The sequence below is a fragment of the Lytechinus variegatus genome, chromosome 5, assembly GCF_018143015.1.
Source record: "Lytechinus variegatus isolate NC3 chromosome 5, Lvar_3.0, whole genome shotgun sequence".
Taxonomy (NCBI): domain Eukaryota; kingdom Metazoa; phylum Echinodermata; class Echinoidea; order Temnopleuroida; family Toxopneustidae; genus Lytechinus; species Lytechinus variegatus.
The window spans coordinates 20,315,236-20,338,653 of record NC_054744.1 but is presented as its reverse complement, the minus strand read 5'-3'; the positions used below and the strand labels follow the sequence as shown (position 1 = coordinate 20,338,653).

General features: G+C 37.6%; 1 protein-coding gene across 2 annotated transcripts in view; it reads left to right on the top strand.

Moving 5' to 3' along the window:
• Positions 1-8,991: 8,991 nt before the first annotated feature.
• Positions 8,992-23,418, top strand: part of LOC121415683 (importin-11-like) — a 31,063-nt gene continuing 16,636 nt past the window's right edge. The window contains exons 1-12 of one of the 2 annotated variants that reach the window (XM_041608986.1): positions 8,992-9,142; positions 12,008-12,172; positions 13,462-13,562; positions 14,336-14,612; positions 15,064-15,196; positions 15,553-15,611; positions 18,470-18,518; positions 18,646-18,716; positions 19,119-19,346; positions 20,857-20,940; positions 21,970-22,047; positions 22,958-23,048. In XM_041608986.1, coding sequence (XP_041464920.1) covers positions 12,038-12,172; positions 13,462-13,562; positions 14,336-14,612; positions 15,064-15,196; positions 15,553-15,611; positions 18,470-18,518; positions 18,646-18,716; positions 19,119-19,346; positions 20,857-20,940; positions 21,970-22,047; positions 22,958-23,048 — 1,306 coding nt within the window. In that variant the 5' untranslated portion in view covers positions 8,992-9,142; positions 12,008-12,037. Of the gene's footprint in view, positions 9,143-10,398; positions 10,582-12,007; positions 12,173-13,461; positions 13,563-14,335; positions 14,613-15,063; positions 15,197-15,552; positions 15,612-18,469; positions 18,519-18,645; positions 18,717-19,118; positions 19,347-20,856; positions 20,941-21,969; positions 22,048-22,957; positions 23,049-23,418 lie in introns of those variants that run through there. The other variant, XM_041608987.1, reaches the window with a different exon arrangement.

The window sequence follows — 23,418 nt, the reverse complement described above, 5'->3', positions numbered from 1 at the left end:
TCCCCTTCACCCTGACGACAAAGAGAAAACAGCTTTTACGACAGGAACCAGCCTTTATCACTTTAATGTGATGCCCTTCGGACTTGTCAATGCCCCTATGACTTTCCAGAGGTTGATGGAAGTAGCTCTGCATGGCCTACATTGGACAAAGTGTCTGGTTTATCTCGATGATTGTATCGTGATAGGTAAAGACTTCGATGACCATCTCAACAACGTAGCTGAAGTTCTCGAACGTTTCCGGCTCGCTGGATTGAAACTCAAGCCAAGTAAATGTCAGTTCTTCAGAAAAGAAGTCACCTACCTTGGACACTGCATCAATACGGAAGGGATCCAACCCGATCCTTCCAACACAGCGAAGGTCCAAGAATGGCCTTCTCCTAAAACAGTCACACAAGTGAGATCTTTCTTAGGATTGGCATCGTATTACAGACGGTTCATTCCCAAGTTCTCACAGATCGCCTCTCCCCTCCATCATCTTACACAGAAGAACACACCCTTCATCTGGTCAGAAGCATGTGAGGAAGCCTTTCAACATCTCAAGATGGCACTCATCAGTCCTCCTCTTCTTGCTTACCCAGACTTTGACAAGGAGTTCAGATTAGCGACAGACGCTTCGAATGATGCTGTCGGAGCAGTCTTATCTCAAGTACATAACAATAGAGAACAAGTGATTGCATACTTTAGTGCCACCCTCTCTAAGACGCAGCGAAGATGGTCGACATTTGATCGCGAGTTATGGGCGATCGTTTCCTCCATCCGACATTTTCGCCACTTCCTTAGAGGACAGCATTTCACTGTGGTTACTGACCACCAACCCTTGCTGAGTTATGAGAAACTACCCATCCAAGATGATACGACAGGTAGAAGAGCTCGATGGATGGTAGAACTCCACTCTTACTCCTTTTCTATCATTCATCGACGAGGCAGATCACACACTAATGCAGACGCAATGTCTCGTCACCCTTCGACTTCAAACACTGATACGCACCTCCCTCCTTCGAAGTCTCATGTGTGTGCCATGAACATTAACAAGATTACTTGTTCAGTAGGTACACAAACAGGCGCACCAAGAGAGAAGCCTGAAGTAAATAAGCCTTATCTTCCTCCTTCGTTGCCTGAATCACCTGACTATCCAGAGTCAAATAGCAAACAATGTCTTCCTACATCAGAGACATCCTCAAAATCAGACGATGATGCTCGTCTTCCTCCTTCATCACCAGAGATCCTTAATGGCCTACGACTTAAAATCTTTCGTCATCAGCAGTTAGACAAAGATGTACAAGTTGTCAAACACATGGTGATTGAAAAAGTAAAACTTGGTCCTAGAGAAATACGCCATTATTCACCAAGAATGAGACGTTTCCTATGGCAATTGAATCGTTTCAAGGTAGAGGATGGCATCCTCTATCGCACAAAGAGAGACCTGAAAAAGTCAACTATCCTCTATCAAGCTGTTATCCCACAGAGTTTGGTGCCTGAAGTTCTCAAACTACTCCATAGTCATCCTACTTCTGGACACTTTAGTACAGAGAGAACACTGTCTCGAGCCGAAAATGATATGTACTGGCCTTACATGCACCGAGATATAGTAGACCACTGTGAGACTTGCAAGGCATGTGAGTCGTTCAGAAACCCGACTCCCTCTCATCAAGCACCACTACAAAGTGTTGCGACAAGCTACCCTTTCCAGACGGTTTATGCTGATATTGCGATGTTACCCCGCACTTCCTCTGGTTCTTCCTACATCCTTGTAGTTGTGGATCACTTCTCAAAATTCATCAATCTTTATGCTATGAAGGATCAAACAGCTACCACAGTATCAAAACACTTGTTTGAAGATTATGTCAGGGAACACGGTTCACCTGATGTATTACATACTGATCAGGGACGTCAGTTCGAATCTTCTCTTGTTCATCAACTTTGTATGCAGTTTGGTATCAAGAAAACCCGCTCATCTCCTTACCACCCCCAGGGTGCTGGCATAGTAGAACGAACCAACCGTATCGTCAAAGACCAGCTGGCTAAATACTTGGCAGAAAGAGGAGGTGAATGGGATCAACATCTGAAACGGGTTGATTTAGCATACAATTCGACTGTACATTCGTCAACTGGGTATACACCTTTCTTCTTACTGTATGGCAGAGAAGTTCGCCTCCCCCATTCCGTACCATCCCCAGACACAAGATCGACTGGTATCACCCATCATCAGTATGTTCAAGATCTGCGTTCTCGCCTACATCGAGCATTTCAGTATGCTGCTTCACGCAATAATGCAGCTAGAGTCAAACAGCAAGCTAATTACAATAAGAAGGAAAGAAATATCCAATATCTTCCTGGAGATCTGGTTTGGCTCAACAATCCTGCTATGAGTAGAAGTAAGCTAGCGGCTAACTGGAAAGGACCCTACAGAATTGTTTCGTCTTCAATGGGGCCCACAGTTCGAATCCATGGTCTAGATGATGACAGGAAAGAGATGGTGATACACAAGAATCGCATCAAACCATATCGATCTTCCACGGACCCATCAGATGGTAACTCCTTCAAATATCCTCCTTCAGGCAGACATCCTTACTTCAGTCAAAGTCTCCCTGATGGTCATACTCACAATATGACCAATCATCCTTCCTTCATGCCTAGTGGTCATTCTCACAATATGACCTATCATCCTTACTTCATGCCTAGTGGTCATACTCACAATATGACCTCTCGCCCTTCCTTCACACCTTTGTCTGGCTCCCTCCCACCATCTTGGAGTGGAGGCCAGGCAAACCTCCCTAATGGTCGTCTCCATCCCGACGATCTACCCCAAAACTCTTCAGACGGACTACATCCACCCCGTAGTCCAGCCACTTGCTCTGAGGGACATCGCCAACTTAATGACCAATCCTTGGCTCGACCCTCTGATGACCAATTCTTGGCTCAACCCCCGGATGATGACCAACCCTTGGCTCAACCCCCGGATGATGACCAACCCTTGGCTCAACCCCCGGATGATGACCAACCCTTGGCTCAACCCCTGGATGATGACCAACCCTTGGCTCAACCCCCGGATGATGACCAACCTTTGGCTCAACCCCCGGAAGATGACCAACCCCTGGATGATGACCAAACCTTGGCTCAACCTCCCCGCGATGACCAACCCCTGATGGTACCCACTATAAGAACTAGATCTGGTCGCTCTGTTAAGAAACCATCAAGATATAAAGACTATGAACAATAACATTGAACCGGATCGATCAGCCAAATTTTAAGACATTCAAATACAGACTTTGATAGAACATTCATCATCGACAGAAGAGTTATGTGATAGAGAATTTTCTACTGCAACAAATTTTTTTTTGTCATCGATCAGAGAATTTCCTACCGATGTATTTTTTTCCCTTTTGATATTTACTAGAAGGAAAATACATTTGCAGTCATAACTTGTTGAAGTTTGGTTTTTAAAAAAAAAATCTTCATTACTTAAAATTAAAAACATTTAATGTTTTAACCAAAACAAAACAAGCGCAAGAAATGTTAAGTGGTAAAGTTTATGGCTTTAAATGATGTGTTCATAGGACTTATTTTCATTTTTACCTCGATTGAAAAAAAGAAAATACCTTGATAAGTAAAAGATTGAAAATGGAATCAGATATAAAAGCAGCAATCGGATTTCATGATTGTAACGCAATTTTGACTGCACTGTATTTACCCTCCAGGAATGTGTTGATACTGCATTTCAAGATTTTATTTTCTTTCAACAAAAAAAAAAAAAACTTGGCAAATTTTGAATGCAAAACAGTTTTTTTTTTTTTGAATGATATATGCATTAATGTCCTCTGACTGAGATAACATTTATATGAAAGTGGCAAACCAATTGGTTAAAAATATCTTCAAATCAAGGGATAAAAGATTTTTGGCAATACTTTTGATTTTCATGAAGATTTCATGAAAATTTACTCAGTCACTCACGAAAAAAAAAATGCAGTGATATTGAAGATTGGATTGTTTCGTATAAGAATTCAAATCTTGATATAGAAAGTATTCATTTATAGAATTTATAGTATATATTTATGTGAATTGTGAATATTCTTGAAAATATCATTTTTGCAACTAGCCATACTATTGATTAACTTGATTTTGCACACAAAAAAAGCAAATAATTGTTTTCATTATATATCAAATATGGATACTTGATTTTGGAAATATAATGAAACCAAAAAAAAAAAGAAAAAAAATTTTTTTTCTCTATTCTATCAAACACGAAACAATATATTTGGTAAATGGAATGGAAATCGATTTTGTTCAGACAATTTGAATCTTATAAAAAAAAAAGAAGCTAGAACGAAATGTTTACGAAACAAAACTTAGTTTGGTTGCAAAGTTGGTAATTTGTTTGATGATGCATGATCCATTTTCGCTTATGGCAGTTTGTTATATATATTTTTGTTCTTTCCTTTTGGACAAGCATAGCTTTTTAAGGATATTGCTTATTTGCTTTGGAATACTAGTGAAAAAAAGTAATATATGTTTTAAAAAAAAGATATTTTATCTAAATTCACTTATATCGCAAGAAAAAATTAAGTTTGAAAAAAAAAAGTTCGGAAAGAACATGAATCGAAACTTAAAAACTTAAGAGTGTATATGAAAAATGAGGACATTTTTAATGAAGAGGGAATCTTATGTAACAGTAAATTTTACTGGTTCTATTTAATCTGTACTCTTACATTTGGCTTTCCATACTTTATTGTTTACATTCAACTTGTTTACTTCCATTCCAACTCATCGCATCCTTCTTTCCATCCTCACAATCCACATACATTGTCATTATCTCATCTTTCATTCCATCTCCACAATACATCTCACATAGCAACACAGGTTCATTGCATTTCATTCATTCATTCAGTTTCCCCTCAGTCATGCTTCCTGGTTTTCCATTAGCTTTCCACTCCACATGGTCTTATTGTTTAATTCTCATTAGGATTCAGTTTAACTCATGATCACCCTTCTCTATTCTCTGATTGGTTCTTATTTTTAAATAGGGTTAGTTCATTTTATGGTTCATACCATTTTCCTTATATTTGATTGGTTGATTTGTATGATTATCCAATGTGGGTACATTGGCAGAAGAGAAGATTCGAAAGTAAAGTCAGTGCTGATCTGGACTTCATCTTGTCAACTTCTAATTTATTTTGTGTTCACCCTATCTTCAGTTTAATAATTTTAGTTTAATTAAAGGAGAGCTTAGTTTGATTGAGTACAGGAGAGCATAGGAGACTGAGTTTGGAAGTGTACAAACGGTCATGTTACACTAATAAGGCTCCGATCTTCCCTATTTTTTTCTTCAGTTTCCTAACAAGTGGAATTCTTCTCAAATTTGACGATTACTCTTCATATTGTAGCCACGATGAGGGCTTATACATTACATAATGGGCTGACATAAAGCGGAGATGAGACCTTGAACAATTATCCCGGGGGGGGGGGGGGCCACTTACATTGACGAGTGGATACCATGCGCGACCAAAAAAACACGTAAAAAGGATGTCTTTTTCACGATAGGGCACGTTACGTACGTAACGTGATAAGGGTGTCAAAAACACAAAAATAATGAAAAGGGTATCTATTTCGCTAGGAAAATTACGTGTTTAGGGTCTAATTTGCGGGGATGATAAAACAAAATTAAAATGTTTTATAAAGGATGTCCTTTTTGCCCCAACACTTCGTGTTTAGAGTCCGCTTTGCGCGAGGTGTAGAAGGTGGGGTAAACCAAAAAGGTAAAGCCGACGACCGAAGGACCCGTAACAATAAAAATCCTGTACTTGTTTAGGGGTTCATTTCAGGGAATATTTGCCAAGAGTATCGTTTTGTTTCCAATACTTGTTAAGGGTAGGGTTTCACACGCCAATACTTGTTAAGGGGTGCATTTTCAGAATATGGAAATTACGTGTTTAGGGTGCTTTTCGAGACCCCATGGTCCCGCATGGTATCCACTCGTGAATGGAAGTGGCCCCCCCGGGACAATTATACACTGATGGCGCCGGACCCGGAGCCGGATATGGCGTGCACGTACCTGTACCTCCCAGGCTAGGCACACGGGTGACGCCAAACAAATAATAATAATGAAAAGGTTTGATGCCCGGCCGCCGGGGGGCGAGCACTTACATTGACGAGTGGATACCGTGCGCGACCCCCCCCCCAAAAAAAAAACACACACACACGTAAAAAGGATGTCCTTTTCAAGATAGGGCATGTTACGTACGTAAGGTGATAAGGGTGTCAAAACACTGAAATAATTTAAGGGTGTCTATCTCGCTAGGAAAGCTACACGTGTTAAGGGTCAAATATTGTGAGGACTAAAATGTTTCAAGGATGTACTTTTTGCCCCAATAGTTCGTGTTTAGAGTCCGATTTGCGTGAGGTGTGGGCGGCTATAGGTGGGGCCGTACTGGAACCCATGCAACCCCCCCCCCGACGTTCGTGACATATTTTAACAATTAAACTATCGCTATACTTCTGAATTAAGGGGTTCAGGGAACTTGCCAAAGGTATCTGTGTGTTTCCAATTGACCCCAGCATGGCCGCGTATGATGGTATCCACTCGTCAATGGAATACCCCCGAGGTGTTTCAGTTGCAGGGGGTTTGATGAAAAGCCGTAAAGAAGAATTTGAAAGGTTTACCAAACGAACTTCTTATAGGGGGAAATCCCTCAAAAAAAGTTCTTGAGCGGTGATAAATTTCTTAGTGCGCCATCGTCATATATAACAGTGCCCGAAAAGTAAGTGGAATCATTGGAAAGCATGCATATTCCTCTTTACAATCATGGAATGCGTAGACATATGCAGCCAGTGTAAAAAATGAATTGTTGCAAAATTCGTCTATTCCAATACCCCCACACCGTCAGTGTTATTTAGCGTACGCCTATCTATGCTCACCATTTAAGCACCCCTTATGATGTCTGCCAAAATTTCTGAACCCCCTTTGAGGGATTTTCGCCAGCTAGTTTTAGGCCCCCCTAAATCTGGAACACTGCTCAATGTACCCTATATGTCAGGTGAGCTCTCATTGATTCCAACCCCGACTATCTCAGGACAGACACCCCCCTCCTCCCTCGGGTAAGCTGTCATTAAGAGGTTCCCTGATGTCATGATGGAGGACAAAACAATAGCAAAACCATGAAAACAATGACTTTTTTTCACAGTCTGATGCACAGGTTTTTATTGTTTGTCCTCCAATATGGCTGCTTGTGGAAACCCACTAAAGATTTTTAAATTTCTCAAGAGTACAAAGAGAGAATCGAGAGAAAAATAATAAAACCCCCTTTTAAAGAAATCTCCGAGTGAAAAGTTAAATACTCCCCCCTTTTCACATTTCGCGGGCCAGACTTGTTCCGCCCCGAAAAAGTACTCCTTTACCAGAAATTTTGGGAACACGCATGCGGTCCGAAGCCAGGGGGGGGGGGGGGGCGGAATCCAATAGCGAATTTACAATTGTTTCGAGGATGTACCGAGTGATGCATTTATGCCTGAAAATCCACACATTGCCTTGTATTCTCATAAGCGCAATGGATTTAATGTGTTTGGAATAATTTGAACCTTGTCATTTCAAAAAGTTTTAGGATGTTGAAATAAAAAAAAAGAAGATGTTAGTTTCATTGTTACTGAAATCTTTCACTCCATGCAACACCGTGACATTCACCGTCATCCGTCTGCATGGTCAAAATTTTATAGAAATATGGAGACTCTGCTTATATTTTGCAACATTCCACTGAATCTGACTTTTCCCTATATTCAGGTAACTGCACATTCCATGATTTCATAATCACAGCAGATGGCACATCATTGTAAAAAAGGAATAATCAGGCTTGTCAATGATACCAGTTTCATCTTTTATACCTCGGTAACGGCAAAAAATATACCATCCCTCAAAATTGATCGAGTTGTAGAACCTTTTTTGAGGGGTTTATAACGCCTAATTAGAATACATCATTCATCAATATGGTTAAGTAGCACTGTATAAGTTGAGCTGCTGACACTAAATAGCGGCATTAATAAAGCACTTCATTTCCCCTACTTGTATTCAAGGTCAGTTTAATATTCGCCGATTTCTAATTTTATGCATGCTTATCAATATTCTATTCAAATTTTAGAATGCGTCAAATTTAATTATATATCTGTATCGGATCTGTATAGGGGCCCCCGGGAGGGGCCCTGTGTAATCTGTGAATGTACTGCCAGCTATACTTCCTGCCAGTGGAGGATAAACACGAGGATATATAACGAATCAGGCCTGGAATCACTATGATCAACTTAAGTAAAAAAAAAAAGGTCATGGATAAACCCAATTCATCTTGGGCGGTTGGGCCCCACCATGCCTCCCCATGAAATTCGATGAAGATAAATTTTCAAAGAATATGGAACACTATTTACTATTGAATTATCTATGTAAATAAATATATCAGTTATGGTCACTATTCTTGAGGTATACATTTTTTCTTCAAAATTCTATGCTACAATTAAAATGAGGGAAAACTTACCATTCGTTTAATCATATGCTCTTGGGGCTCTTTTGGCCTTTAAGGGGTTTTCAAAAGAAAACAAAATGATTTAATTCTCCTCACCGTAGGGATTGATCATGGATTTTGCAAAAAAGGGGGGTTTTCAGCAAAAAATTGAAGGTCATTTGGTCCACGTTATGTTTGACAGGCCAACAAAAAAAAAGAATAGAAAAGGAAAAAGAAATTGCATACCAGCCAGGATGTGCATTTAACCGTTTTGTGATTAATTAAGCAATCTTTAAAATGTCATAACTTTCTTATTTTACACCCGATTTTGATAAAATTTTCAGTGTTATGCTTTTTGGATTTTTCTATTTTTATTCAAATCAACTTATTGTTGGGGTGGACTTTTTCTTTAAATAAGGGATATATTGCGTTCTATTATGACTTTTTAAAATACTCAGTACTATCTCCATATTGCATGACCCCTTTTTCTTTTCGTCCTCTTTGAAGGCACTGTAGTCTGTACCGTACGGTACTTATCATATCATCAACTGTTTGAACTTCAAGCTACGCATGCTGACAAAAATAAAACGCAACTTTTAAGAGTTTTACACTTTTCAACAATCTTCGATGCTGCATCACCTACAGACATTTGGAATAATAAGGTAATTAAGAAATCAATGCTGCAAAGCTAAGTTAGTCGTTATTCGTGACGTAAAAACATAGTACGTTCCCACATATAGGATTCTACGTTGGCGGAGCCGACGCGATGCTCATTGTCATTAGTTATTAGACAGCTGGCAGCCGTCTGATTCGAGGAGTTTTTCAACATTTTTTTTATTTCTCCTCGTACACAGACGGCTCGCTATCGTGCAGCCACCATTAGGGGACTTGCAATGCAAAATCCCCCGTCGGGGCTCTTCATCAATTTTTGTCTTTAATGAATAAAATTTTTGAGAAATAACGTGCCTAAAATTTACTAAAAAAGTAAAATCAAATGCAATTTAATATTCCCTCTTGGCATTAATTATCAAAAAACGGAGAAAGTCAAGTTAAAAGGAACAAAATCAGTGACTTACCTTGGCTGTCTCGCAAATTCACTTCCCCGTTTTATCCGATCTTAAGTACATGTACATAAACATGGACATTTAGCTGAGTCCCTATACAGATCGCGCTAGAACTTCGGTCTCTGTATTTGGTGAGTGAAGCCAACGGAGTTCAGCTGAACAACCAACATAACAGAGACTGAAGCTTTTGGTCTACATTAGCTAGGGCTAGGCCTATGGCCATTAAAAAAATAAAAAGGAAGTTCAAAGTCTCGTATCTCGTGAATGTAGGCCCTACCATATTTTTGTAAACTAGCGGGTTTTTGTAGTATTAATAATGGCGAATCCAATGGAAATACTCCTTTTTCATCTTTTCTTTTCTAAGACTTTAGTTTAGGATTGGAATTGATTTCAAAATACCCTTCCCCCAGTCAGTGCCCCGCTAGCACTACTCCAGAAAGCCCAATGCAAAACTGCACACAAAATATCTGCACTCTGTTTGTGGTAGCCAGGACTGCTTCTAGGGAGTAAAAATCACTAACATAATATACTGTGTTAACATACCTTGTTGCGGGCGTAAAGTTTTACCTATAATTTATAAAAACTTGTTTGCCCCTCTCCTCCCAATTTCTTGATTTCATGAAGTCAGTATAGTGGAACAAAACTGGAACTGGTTGTATGGCAATGGCCAATGTGTGGTTTCAGCAGGTTAAGTTTTTAATGAGAACATGGGCATGTAAAGGATTGGTTTGGGTTAAACTTTTCCTTTTTCAGCTTCCAAGATTTCTGCAAGTTTGATTTGAAAGAGTTTATGGAAGTGCTCTTCACTACTTGACTTGGCAAGTTATTCCACTCAGTCTTAGATACTACTCAATGTGAGAATTTTTTTTGTCTTTTTCGAGTATTTGCTCTAGGTTTCTCGATCTTATATATATGTCCTCTAGTTCTGGAGTCTTCATTGAATTTGAAGAATTTAGAAGTCTCTTGATCGTCAGTCCCTTGAGTTATTCGGAACACTTGGATAAGATCTGCTCTGTGACGTCGGTAAGATAATGAAGGTAACTTCAATTGGGCCAATCTTTCCGGGCAACTCTTGTCATGTAAACTCGGAACTGCTTTTGTAGCTCTTCGTTGAACTCTCTCAAGTTTTGCCTGATCCTTTAAGTATGGATGCCAAATCTGTGAACAATACTCCAAAGCAGGTCGAACTATGGACTTATAAAGTAGCTTGAAGCTCTGAGGTTCTAACGTAAGGTTACTCTCATACGAAGCCAGGTCTTCTCAAAGCCTTCCTTTGTGTTCATTTGTGTGTACCACCAAAAAACCTGAAACTTTCTCCCCCGAGATTTCTACTTTCTTTCTAAAAGATTTAGCCCTTAATCATGTACATGGGATACAACTTAATTTCCGACATTTCTATGCTATGGATTTTATTTTTAAACAAGAATTCATAAAAAAATGAGAAAAATATCATGAAAAGACGGAAGAGACTTGCCTGATGTTTACGCCGCCATCTCGTTTCCTATTGTTCTTTACCCACGATACGGATGCTTGCGTCGTGTAACGTTGGAGGAAATTGCGATATTGGTTTTGCCGATATCGCAATTTTAAAATTCCGTTCCGATCAACAAATGTGCGTTGGGCTGGAAATCCGTTTTGTATGACTAACTTCACGGATCAAAGTTTTGTGGAGATGTTTAAAAAAACTCATGCTCAAAAAGGTGAGATATTTATAGCAGATTGGCGGCAAAATGCTATAGAATCAGTCAATACCACATTTATCTCAAATTTTTTATTGTATTTGCTTGCAAAATGATATCGTGAGGCTTGTTGAGAAATTTATATTTTCCTCGAAACGGACGCTAACGATGACAAATTTGCCGATGTTTTGTCAATATTTTCATGAATACTGAACTCGCCCTGAAGAAACTTTCGTTCGAGGATAATTTTAGGCTGCTTTTCATGCTGATGATGACAGATATTTAAGATATTTTATAGTTTTTGAGATAATGACCATCCACAAAGTATGGACACACGCAAAGTTTGGACTCACTGCCATATATAACAGTGAGTTTGGTGCGATTGACTGTCCTAGCTTGTGAAATGAGTTTGACATGTTGAAGTTTGGAAGCGTTCCTCTACTGTTCACTACCTCTAATGCCATTGGAGATTGTTCTTACTCCAAGCCGATCGGGTACGAACAAAAAAATGATGGTTTGAATTTCTTAGTCATTGTTAATGCGGGAGGGGGGGGGGGTTGACATCTCTACTGTTTTGATGCACTGAAATTACTGTTTTGTGCAAGTTAGCAAAACTTAGTGTGACAATTTTTTTTCTATTTTACAATCATTTTTGATAAAACATTTCAATGCTATGCATGTTTTCTCTGTTCATTCAATTTTGTTTCTTGTCTAAGGTGGTTTGACCCATGGTGATCATTTTATACTTCACAGTAAACTTTGCTGCCTTTTCATAACCCTACAGTAGTCCATTTGATTGGGTTCTCTTTCTGAAATGAACGAGGGAGATTGCAATATTGTGTTGGAGGTGTTGACGAGAGCCACCAGTCAGGATGCAAGTATACTGAAGCCGGCTGAACAACAGCTGAAACAATGGGAAACACAACCAGGTTTCCACTCTATTCTGCAGGTAAGCCAGTCTATTAGTATGAAAGGGATGGTTCGGGATGAAAATATTTATATCTTGATACATAGAGTAGAATTCACTGAGCAAAATGCCGAAAATTTCATCAAATCGGATAAAAAATAATAAAGTTGTAGAAGTTTGAAGTTCAGCAATATTTTGTGAAAACAGTCGTAATGAATATTCATTAGCTGGGCTGATGATGTCACATCCCCACTTTTCGTTTTCTTTATTACATAAAATCATATTTTTTTTCATTATTTCATACTTGTGTGAATAATATGTCTCCCTTATAATGAAATAAATTGCAGCAATTAATATCTAATGCACTAAATCAGTTGTCAATCCAATTTTTTCTCAAAAATTTGAATAAACCTAATTTCATATAATAAAGTACAAAAGAACAAGTGGGGATGTGACATCAGCCCACCTAATGAATATTCATGACGACTGTTTTCACAAAATATTGCTAAACTTTAAAATTCGATAGCTTTGTTATTTTTATCTGATTTTGATGAAATTTTCAGCATTTTGCTCAGTGAATCCTACTCTATTTATTAAGCTATTAATACGTCCCGCCCGGACCATCCTTTTAACCATCTTCTTACACTCCTCGTTACTTAAAATGATAAATTGATACTGATCAATTCTCACTTTGTTTTTTCTTCTGTTTTGTCTCGTACCCCTTGTTGGAGACCTTTCTTGAGTGCTAATCCTCTTTTTGTCTCATTTGCACAATAGTTTAAGGGTAAGTTTGCTTTGAACAATAGACTGACCAACTTTAATCCCTTATTATCTGAAAACTAATTTTCTAAGCTAGTGAACATTCTTTTCTCTTTAATGATGGCTAGGGTCATCCGATAGTTATAGATGTACATGTAGATCAGCCAGAGCGAATTCATACATCATTGTAAAACTTAGAATCTCTTTCAGTATGGATACATAATGTAAATTGTCTGGTGACTTTGTAGGTTTTGCTATTCATGCCTGGTCACATTCAGTCAAATTTGCCATTTAGCCACTTCTCTAATGTCTAATTTTCACTTGGGTTATACCCATGTTTCTAATGTCCTTTTGGTATAACAGTGCTTAAGTCTATTTGAAAATGCTCTGTTTATTTTTATTTTTACCAAAATCATATTTGACAAAGTGCAAGTGATATGTAGATGAAATGGAAGCATCAGACTATTAATTAAAATGATAAACCAAGTGATTATTAGAAAATTGTTAGACTTTCAATATTCATTTCCTCCATAAAATGTAGTAATACTTGATGGTTTTTTTTTTACACACAGACAATAATTCAGAATCACAATATTGGAGTTAATGTTAGATGGATGGCAGTGCTTTTCTTCAAGAATGGAATTGACAGATACTGGAGAAGGACTGCTACAAAGTAAGTATTTGTCATTACTTAATCAGCAGTATATCTGAGACCTTTTTTCTTGGGGGGGGGGGTGCACCAATAAATAAACTAAAAGATGATTATGCATAATTCAGTCTGTGGCCTTTTAAAGTTGTAGTATTCACAATACCCTTCCCATATTTTGTCATGTTAATGTGATTTTATTTTTAATATTGATTTTGTATCAGTGGGTATTAAAAGAATGGATTTGCAAGTAAGATAATTTTCTTTAGATAGATAGATAGATATGACTTTTTAGTTTTAACTGTCAATACCAATCACTTTAGGGCCTTTTTTGTTAAGAAACACACTCATAATCAATTGAAAAGCAGTAGTCAGTAGCAAAAATTGTGAATGGTCTGTAGATTTAATGATTGACATAATTGATCAGTCCAATGACATTTGGTTGGAGCTAGAGAAGGGGACCCTCCCTTCTGTACCAAATCCTAGAAGGCTCGATCAATGTGCTCCCTCAGAAGCAACAATTTTCCTTAAAAAAAACCCAAAAAACTTTCCTGTATCATACCTGGCAGGCATTGTACCAATTGAATAAAAACAGCTGTGTCCCATCATTTGTACACCCATGGCTGCTCTCTCCTAGTTCTGTTCTGAACCTCTCATGAGAGGCAGAGGGGTGAGAGTTCTCCAAGACCATTCTCATTAAGAGATAAGAGGGATTTTTTTTGATAAAGGGAGCCCCCTCCCCTTGGATACTAATGGGAATGCATAATGTTATAATTGAGGTGATACTCTTTTATTTTCAGTGCCATCTCAGACACAGAAAAAGAGGGCATACGAGCCAAGCTGATTGCTCGCTTCGATGAACCTGTTGCTCCTATAGCTACTCAGCTGTCGGTCCTCATCGGCAAGATAGCACGCTTGGACTGTCCTAAGCTGTGGCCCGAGCTTGTCCCTACGCTCCTTGATGCTATCAAGCAACCCGATCTCCTGTATCAACAGAGAGCACTGTTGACATTACATCATGTAAATAAGACTCTAGCATCCAGGAGGCTTGCGACAGATAGAAAGCTGTTTCAAGAGGTTCGTATGACCTGAGCCAGTCAATTCTGGTTCAGTCCCCAACTATGGAGGTGGACGGATTCACCTCGCACTCATAGAGATTACCTCACACCCCCTTTCTCCACTTTGTTGCATCTTTTTTCCTCAACTCTACTTTCCTCCACCACTTGCTTCTAACATCAACAATATCTGAGCTCTCCATACCTTGGTCACATTTGCTATACGGTGGCCGTACGGCGAGTGGAAAACAGTCGTTTTATTCATTTCTATTCAAACCACCTATATGTAGCTGGTACAAAAAATGTTAAAACGGCTGTTTTCGACTCACCGTACGGCCGCCATAGAACGAATGTGACCAAGGTATTAGATATGAAATTAATATTTTGATTGTTTATTCAAAATTTGCTGGTGAAAGTACAGTGTAGTCTTTCTGATACACTTTTGTTTCATATAATTTTTCCTACGTCTACAGTTGACAAGTAACATATTTGGTTTTGTGCTAAATCTATGGAATACCTACCATGAGAAATTCCTCCAAGCAGCTAATGCAGAGGATCCTACTGCCATGGCCACAGCACTCGAACTCAGTGTCCTTGCACTTAAAGGTAAATCATAGTTAGTAATATCAAAATTGTTTCATCATTTACAGGCAAAAAGATCCTTAGTACTCGCTGTATTGGCAACATTTTTATTTAATTCAAGGAATCTTGTAAAATGTAGGGGCTCCAGAGTTGTACATTTGTAAAATTTTTATGTTCAATTAAAAGCATTTCATATGCAACCAAAGTAGTTTTGACCCTACCAGGAAAGTTTGAGTCAATTCACTGCAGGGATCAAATTCTGTTAAACATACTTGTACCACCACTATAGAATAATGAAAAGGTAGTAGTGAAACATACACTCTAAGATTTTTTTTAAAAATATTTTGTCATAGTAAACAATTTTATCTCAATTAATTCAGTTCTTAGGAAGCAGTTGGTGTTTGGCACAACAGAACCGGGCAAGTCACAGGAAGCGATGGTAAGAATATGAAATATGTAGATCAGCCATTCTCAATTACTTTTTTTGAAGCGCCACATTTCTTGTTGAGAATCTTTAATGCTCCACTCTTCATTACGCAAACCAACAATGTATCAGAGGCCCCTGGTGGGGTCGAGGGGGCAGAGCCCCCAGAAGATATGGAATATGAGGCCTTTTAAATTGCCCAGAAGGGGCTCTAATTAATATCAACAGAAGAAATACAAATGCCAACAAACTACACAATATCAATATTAAAAGAAAACTAACATACCAATGATACCATTAGTTCAGACTGTTCTGCACCAGATCTATTGGCTGAAACAAGTGATTTAATGAGTAAAAAAAAAGAAAAAAGAGGGGGATAGATATTGCAGCTGAAGCAAAAATATCTAACTTTTCAATACAAAAATCTACATTTTGACATAATATTAAGAAAATAATACAATATTCCACTCTTTCCCTTTAATGATAATAATAATAGCGTCATATTTACCTAGGGTAGCCACTTCAGTTCCGAAAACTGTTCTCCCAGCGGGCCCTGCTATTAAATATCCCTTTCCTTTTCTCTTTTTTTTTTTCTTGGCCGTGAAACACTTGGGGGCCGCCCCCTCTTTCTCACGTGCAGTATCATTCATTCAGTTCGTGTTAAGCAAGAGTGCATGCAGGCAACCATGGCAGGCAATGCATCTGAGCATATGTATTTCACTTTTACAACTTCGGATTTTAATCGGCTCCGGAAACAAAGTTTCTGCTTGTTATGTCCCAAATTCATAATCTTTTATGATAAGGATGTTCTTTGAATATCATATTACTTGATGTTTAACTCTTAACCAAAACGTATACTCTGGAAATGCACAATTTCTCGCCGTTGAAATAGCAATCCTACAAACGGAGTTTTCAAATCACTTGTGTGGCACATAACCATTGTACAGCATAGAATGAATAAAAAGGAGAACACCATCGATCCTCCATAATTGGGGTTATCGAGTGCTAAATTAGACAAAATTTGAGGAAACAATTAGCAATTGAAGTGTCAAGTATAGAGTTTTTGTTTTCTCTTTGTATTAAAATTATCACCAAATCCTTATTACCAGGTTACTAATAGATACATTTTTCTCCCCAATTTTTCCTTATTTTTACTTTTTTTGATACCGGCTCCCAAGCGCCACTTGGCGAGGCTCGGTGCGCCACAAGTGGCGCGCGCGCCACCATTTGAGAATCCCTGATGTAGATATTAACTGGCATAGAGGAGAACATCACTTATATTGTCAGCTACAGATTCATATTGTCCTGAGTCTTTAGCTGAGGGCAACATGGTTCTTGTAAAGGGCAGTATGTTTGATGTTCCCCGAGAAGTTGAGGCAGTCGTTGTTGTTATCCAGGTCAGTCATAGAGAGCAAAATCACGAAGATGCTGGAAACATTTTACCCTTTATACACTGGGTTCTCTTGTGTCATGTTTATACTAGGATCTCATAGCTTTGTGGGTGTGACATAATTATCAAACAATATTACCGATGTTGTAGCTGTGCAGACATTCATTTAACTTGACATGTATATCTTTCTATGCGTCGTCCGGTGCCCTGGATGCGAGACGGTGAAAAAGATGATGATACAGCATTTGCTCTGGCGACAATTGATCCAGGCTTTATTTTTTCTAAGATATAGTATTAAGGTTGAAATAGGGTTTTATGTTAGGTTTAGGTTTAAGATAGGGTATCCAGGGTTGAAGTTGGTCATTTCTTTTGTGTGTGGAATTTATAGTGGATCAATTGTCGCCGTAGCAAATGTCATGAAATCTTTGGAACCCCCAAAACAGGTTTATTTTGCATCATCTTTGCATAAACTCAGTACTCGCAGAGAGACCAAGCAAAATACAAACATTATACCCTATTCATTCCCAATAAGGGCAATACAGTTTTGTAAGTTACCTTGGATGTCTGATGTGGGTAATAATGGGTATAAACCCTTATTTACGGTATTGTTATCATTATTACTGCATCCCCTGGCATTCTGTAGTGGTGAATTTTAGAATATGCAGCTTTCTTTGTTATTGATGCTGCAATGGCTTCTGCCACTGAAGAAGAAAAAAAAAATAAATAGAAGAAGGGGAGAACAGATTTCAATCATTTTTATTCAAATCTCCTGAGATTGAATTTTGTTTTTCCTTTATTTATTATTATTTATTTATTTATTTGTTTCTGCATGTCATGATAATTTACATAGTGTAACCATCACAAAATTGATTACATCGAATTTTACATAATAATAATGTATAACTATGATGATTAACATAACATTAACATAACTGATTATAACAAGGTTGCAGACATGCAGTGGTATGACAAAATAAGCAGATGCTTGAGCTGTTGTCAGACCTTTGAATATATGAAATGCATACATAAATGTAAAAACAATACTGAAAAGTCAAAACTAATGATTACTCAAAGAAGGGAAAGAAAAAGAAAAACAAAACAAAGAAAACTAAATAAACAAATTATTATGTTCCACAACTATTTACAAATATTTACAAGGAGTGTATGAGGTGTAATAATACTTGAAATTATATCAATCCTTAAGTTTAAAATGTACAGTGCAACAAGCATTTGAATGCAGAATTCATTTATTTGCCAAAATTTATCTGGGTGTTAGAAAAACTAAGGCACACTTCAAAGTACAAAAACAGGACACCAGTTAATTTATAGCAGTTATGCATTTGCTGATTCCTAACATATAAGCAGCTTATTATAACACCCCTCTGCTTGGGTTTGTTTATATTTATTAGTAGAATTTTCAAGTGAAGATAATGTAGCATGCTTACATTAATCAATGTACCTTTTCTCTTTTTAACAATTTCAGATGCTGATTCAGTTGATTTTCCAGAGGATACGTTCCTTCTTAGAAATGAGTAAGTACCCAATTTACTTATTTTCATCTGTCAGGTCTATGCTGATTATAAGCAGCTCAGTTCATTACAAACTGTTGCAAGATGTTATAACATCTCACTTGATGTTTCATGTCTTTCCATATTTCAGGAGTACGGCTTCCAGCTAATCACACACTCCGGGAGAAATTGGAGAAAATGGCAATTTTGCACACAAAAATTGTAAGTCCATTTCAATATATGATAATTATTACTACCAGCATTCTATTTTGATAGGAAGGGGGTGAGGTGCAACATGACCGTAAGTGGGATGCCAAGTTTTTTATATTGAATAACGGGTAATATAGAGTTACACAACCCTGGGCATGACCCTGACCTCCATTTGTTTGTTTTATTTCTTCTTTTGACCTTTTCATTTCTGTTTTCTCCTTTTTTTACATCCCCCACTACTTCAGATATTTACAGGGGCCAGTTGCCCCTGCTTGCACTTTAGTGCCACCTCTGGATATATGTCCATTTGAGAGTAATGAAGACTTTCCTTTACATTATTATTTGGACACTGATGAATACCTTTGGATCGAATAAGAAGGAAGATTTTCTAAATTTTGTTTTACATCTTTTCAGCTAATTGACTGTCAGGAGAGCTTTCCTCTGGCCTACATTGATTTCATCAGCAGCTCCTTGGAACTATGCACATCCTGCGTGTTCTCTGATGAGAACAGACACCTCTTGTTTGAACGCTTCCAGGTTCAGTGCATGAACCTCATCAAAGCGATCGTCCGGTGTGAGAAGTACAAGGAACGGACCGGTCCAGATGAGGAGCCGGATCCTGTGACCGTCAAGGCTGAAGGGGTAGGAAGGCTGTTTTATCTGTTACAAAATTACTCTCTCTCTTATACCCTTTTCCAATTGAGATCGTTTTTTGCAAGGCCAATTGTTTGGAAACCCCAAAGCTTGATGTATGAACACTTCACCAGCACTAGAATTCAGCACTAAGAATGAGCTGTGTAGACTGATAAAAATTGTGATCCTGATTGGAAAGGGGTATTGATGCCATATCACCTGGCTCTTGCAATTATAATCTTCAGCAACCCTGGGTTCTTAACCTTCTCCATTAATACCATTCCCATTTCCATAAAATTTTCTCTTTTTGGTCATTTCATGTTTTTCAAATTCAGTGTGTGTATAAGAAATATTACAAAGATAATACACATAAGAATATTTGGACATTAACATTTTTAAAAATTACAATGATATGGACAGTTATATACCACATAATTGACAGATAAATGAAGCAGACAGTGGGTGTAAGCATGAAAAGCCAACCAAAAGCTTCTCACTTTGCACTTGTCTTATTTCAAATGATTGCATTTTAGAACATTTTCTTTGACATCATGATAAATAATCATAAGTTGGTTCATTCATGCATATAAATTGATAACTGTTGGAGGTCTTTGGGGGATGATAATGAAATGAACCTTGAAACAGATTCCTTTATTCCCATAGCCCATGTTTTTGTAAAGAGACATGTCTAATATCATAAAAGATTACTATTCATTTACCCTCAGTTCAAATCATGTATAATTATATTTATATATATAAATCAACAATCCAAACTGACTATGAAATCACTGAGTTATGTCGAGCACCAATTACATACTCGAACACAAAACACAATGGGATATTGCTATAACAAGAATTCTTCAAGTTTTGCTGGCTGGGGGTCTCAGAGATGTCTGTAAGACTGGGCACAACCTCATTCAAGCACCTCACGATGATGGTTGCATCCCATTGACACCTTGCATAATTTATCATCACAGAAGTTCCGATTTATAATTTTACAACAGGGATGTATATAGTTTTAAAGATTTTACGAATGATGATTTGTATGAGCCAGTTCACGGTTAGCTCATGATCAACTTTTCTCAAATGACCTTTGTGATTTTTCATTAGGATAAGTACTATCTAGATGTTGCGTAAGCTTTACTGGTAGAGTATTCAAATTCTAAGAACAAAAGGCATTGTATAGACCAGGTGACTAGAATAGTACATCAGAGATAAAGTTTGGAAATCTGTTTTATTGCCTGCCTTTGGCACATTTTACTATTGTTTAGGCTTCTGTCAAATACCAGTGATTAGGAAGGCTCTATTTACTACTCTCCAGCTTGGATGTGATAAAATGAATATTTTGAAAGGAATACATGAAAAATCATCAAATCACAAATGCTTATGTTGGTGAATTTGAAAGCCACCTTCATGGTTTATCTCAAATGACCCTTTTCTGTTCATGCGCAGTTTACAATTGTGAATAGGCTTATTGTACACATCTATTGAATGTTCCTTTCTTTACTTTTATACACAGGCAATGAAGGGATTCTTCACTGAGAGCATTGTCACAGAGATATGCCAAAGGCTGATTATGCAGTACTTTCCTTTAGGACAAGAGGTAAGCGAAGTGACTGGTGTGTCAGCATTACTTTGGGGACCATGAAATAATTATATTGATAATGGTGGATCATTATATAGTACTTTATGTCTTTCAGATATGACACTCCTGGCCCTCAAGTATTATTACCCTGGCTTGAGCATAGCTGCACTGTACCATTAAGGTGCTTAAGCATTTCAAGAAACAAATTCCATCTTGTTACCCATTTCCTTCACCTGGGTTGAGTGTGGCAAATATGTAGTTCAATGTCATATGGCCTCAGTTTGTCAGATGTGTGAGTTCAGGTGAAGATTACTGTAATGGTTTTACATGAGGGCTGCACATGTCACGCTCTAATTTTGTCAGTTAACATTAACATCAGTGCAAACTGGAGTTGAAACCAAGTTGATATGCCACTGCCCTTTCATAAAAAGGAGATAACTATGATAATCCCTACTGGGACTCTCTGATATGACCTCAAGTAATCGGTCCTCTATTTTGCTTATGATCTACCAATCATGCATAACAGTCAGGAAAAATAATTACCAATAAACAACTTTACTAAGTTATTGTAGAGGTGCCATGGCTCTGTGGATAAGTCTCTGGACTTTGAACTAAAATATTCAGGGTTCAAATCCCACTGCAGCACCTACCTCCTTTGGCAAGGCATTTATCTACATATGCCATTCTCCACCCAGGTGTAGTAAATGGGTACCCCAAAGGAAGGAATTCTTGAATGCTCGAGTGTCCGATCAGGGTAGCCATGCTAAAGCCAGGGTAATAGTATGCAGCATTTAGAAACAGAAACATTGCATTAAGCACTGTACAAATTTTATTTGAGATTATTATTGTGAAGCATTGTATCATTACCATATATTATTTTTAAAATGGTGACAGATTTCATGCTTCATTACAGTAAAGTTGGTTTCAGTCCAACCATATAGAGTTACTTACAGAGCTGGGCAGCCAGGCAAGGGCCCTGTTTATATTGAGTGTTCAGTACAGGGACTTAAACACAGTTAACTGTTACTTTTAATTTTCTTTTTATAGGATCTAGAACTTTGGGAATCTGACCCTGAAGGCTTTGTGGCAGATGAGAGTGGTGAATCATGGAAATTCAGCTTAAGGGTAAATATTTTTTTAAAACTCCTTTCAAAGGATTCTTTATTTTTCAGAATTAAACAGGTTACTATGTACATAACTACCGGTAATCTCTAAATATTTGCTAATAACTTTCTTTTCTTTAGTACACATCATAGCACATTTATGTAAAGCCTTCTTATACTGTGCAATTTATGGCACACCAAAATTTCTGAAATAATATCATAATATCACTTATCCATTAAATTTTGATTGCATATTCCATAAAAGTCACCCAGGAAACAGACATTCATATCATAAATCATACCATTCATACCATTCTCAATTTTTATGATCTTGGAAATTTTCACCTTTTACAAAACTTAGTGGGAATTACTGTGCAACCTGATTTTTCATACCTTTTACAAAAGTGAGAAGTGAGCGCCCTTGCATGAATTAGTACTTTTTAAAGTGTCAAGAAAGAAGAGATTATGAACTAGCTGTGTATATACCCCCCCAAATGTTTCTTTTTATTTTGGGGCCATTTTAATATTATAAACTTTTTGGGGATGCTTGGTATTATACAAATAATGAATGTTTATGAGTGCAATGGACAGAAAAAATCATTGAAGTAGTCTGTTCATTGCACAAAGGAAAAAAATAATTATTTGGTTTATATGACTCCTAAAAATTGTTTTTTTTTTCATGAAATTTATGAATTTCGATGCAAAACATGCTCATGCAGTGCGAGTTCAGTCTGTTGATTGTTACATCATTACAACATGCGCACTGCTGGTGCATGCAGCTGCAGTCTCGGTGGGCGAGGGCAATGGACAAAATAGTATGGATCCAAAATTGCATGGTTGATGACTTCAGTGCAAAATGGGCAAATCACAAGGATCTATCTATGATTCATATAAATCAAAATAATATTTTTCCACTGTGTTATATTTCTCAGCCTTGCACAGAGACTTTATTCATCACCCTTTTCCATGCCAACAAACCAGTTTTCATCCCAGTTCTCATTCAGATGGTTCAGAAAGTTCAAGGTAAATTATGATACATTTTTTCTATTTTTGTCTTCAGAGGGCTGTGATATATACTAACTTTCATATTCTTTTTCCACATATTGGATACCTTCCCTTTGTACATGCATAATATTGTATTTGAAAATGCACATCAGTCTGTGAAGTTTTGTAATCATCTATTATGAATGAATGATGTTTTAGTCATTATTCTATTGGAACACTTGTAGTGTTGGGGGGAAAAAATCCCAGCAAAATATTGATAATTTTTCTCTCAATTATTTGAGCAAATATCATATTCTTAGTCCTGTCTGTCTCTTTCAGAACTGTAATATGTAGATTCTCATTCAAATGTCTACAAGGAATTTTATTATTAGCATGATCTGTAAATCAA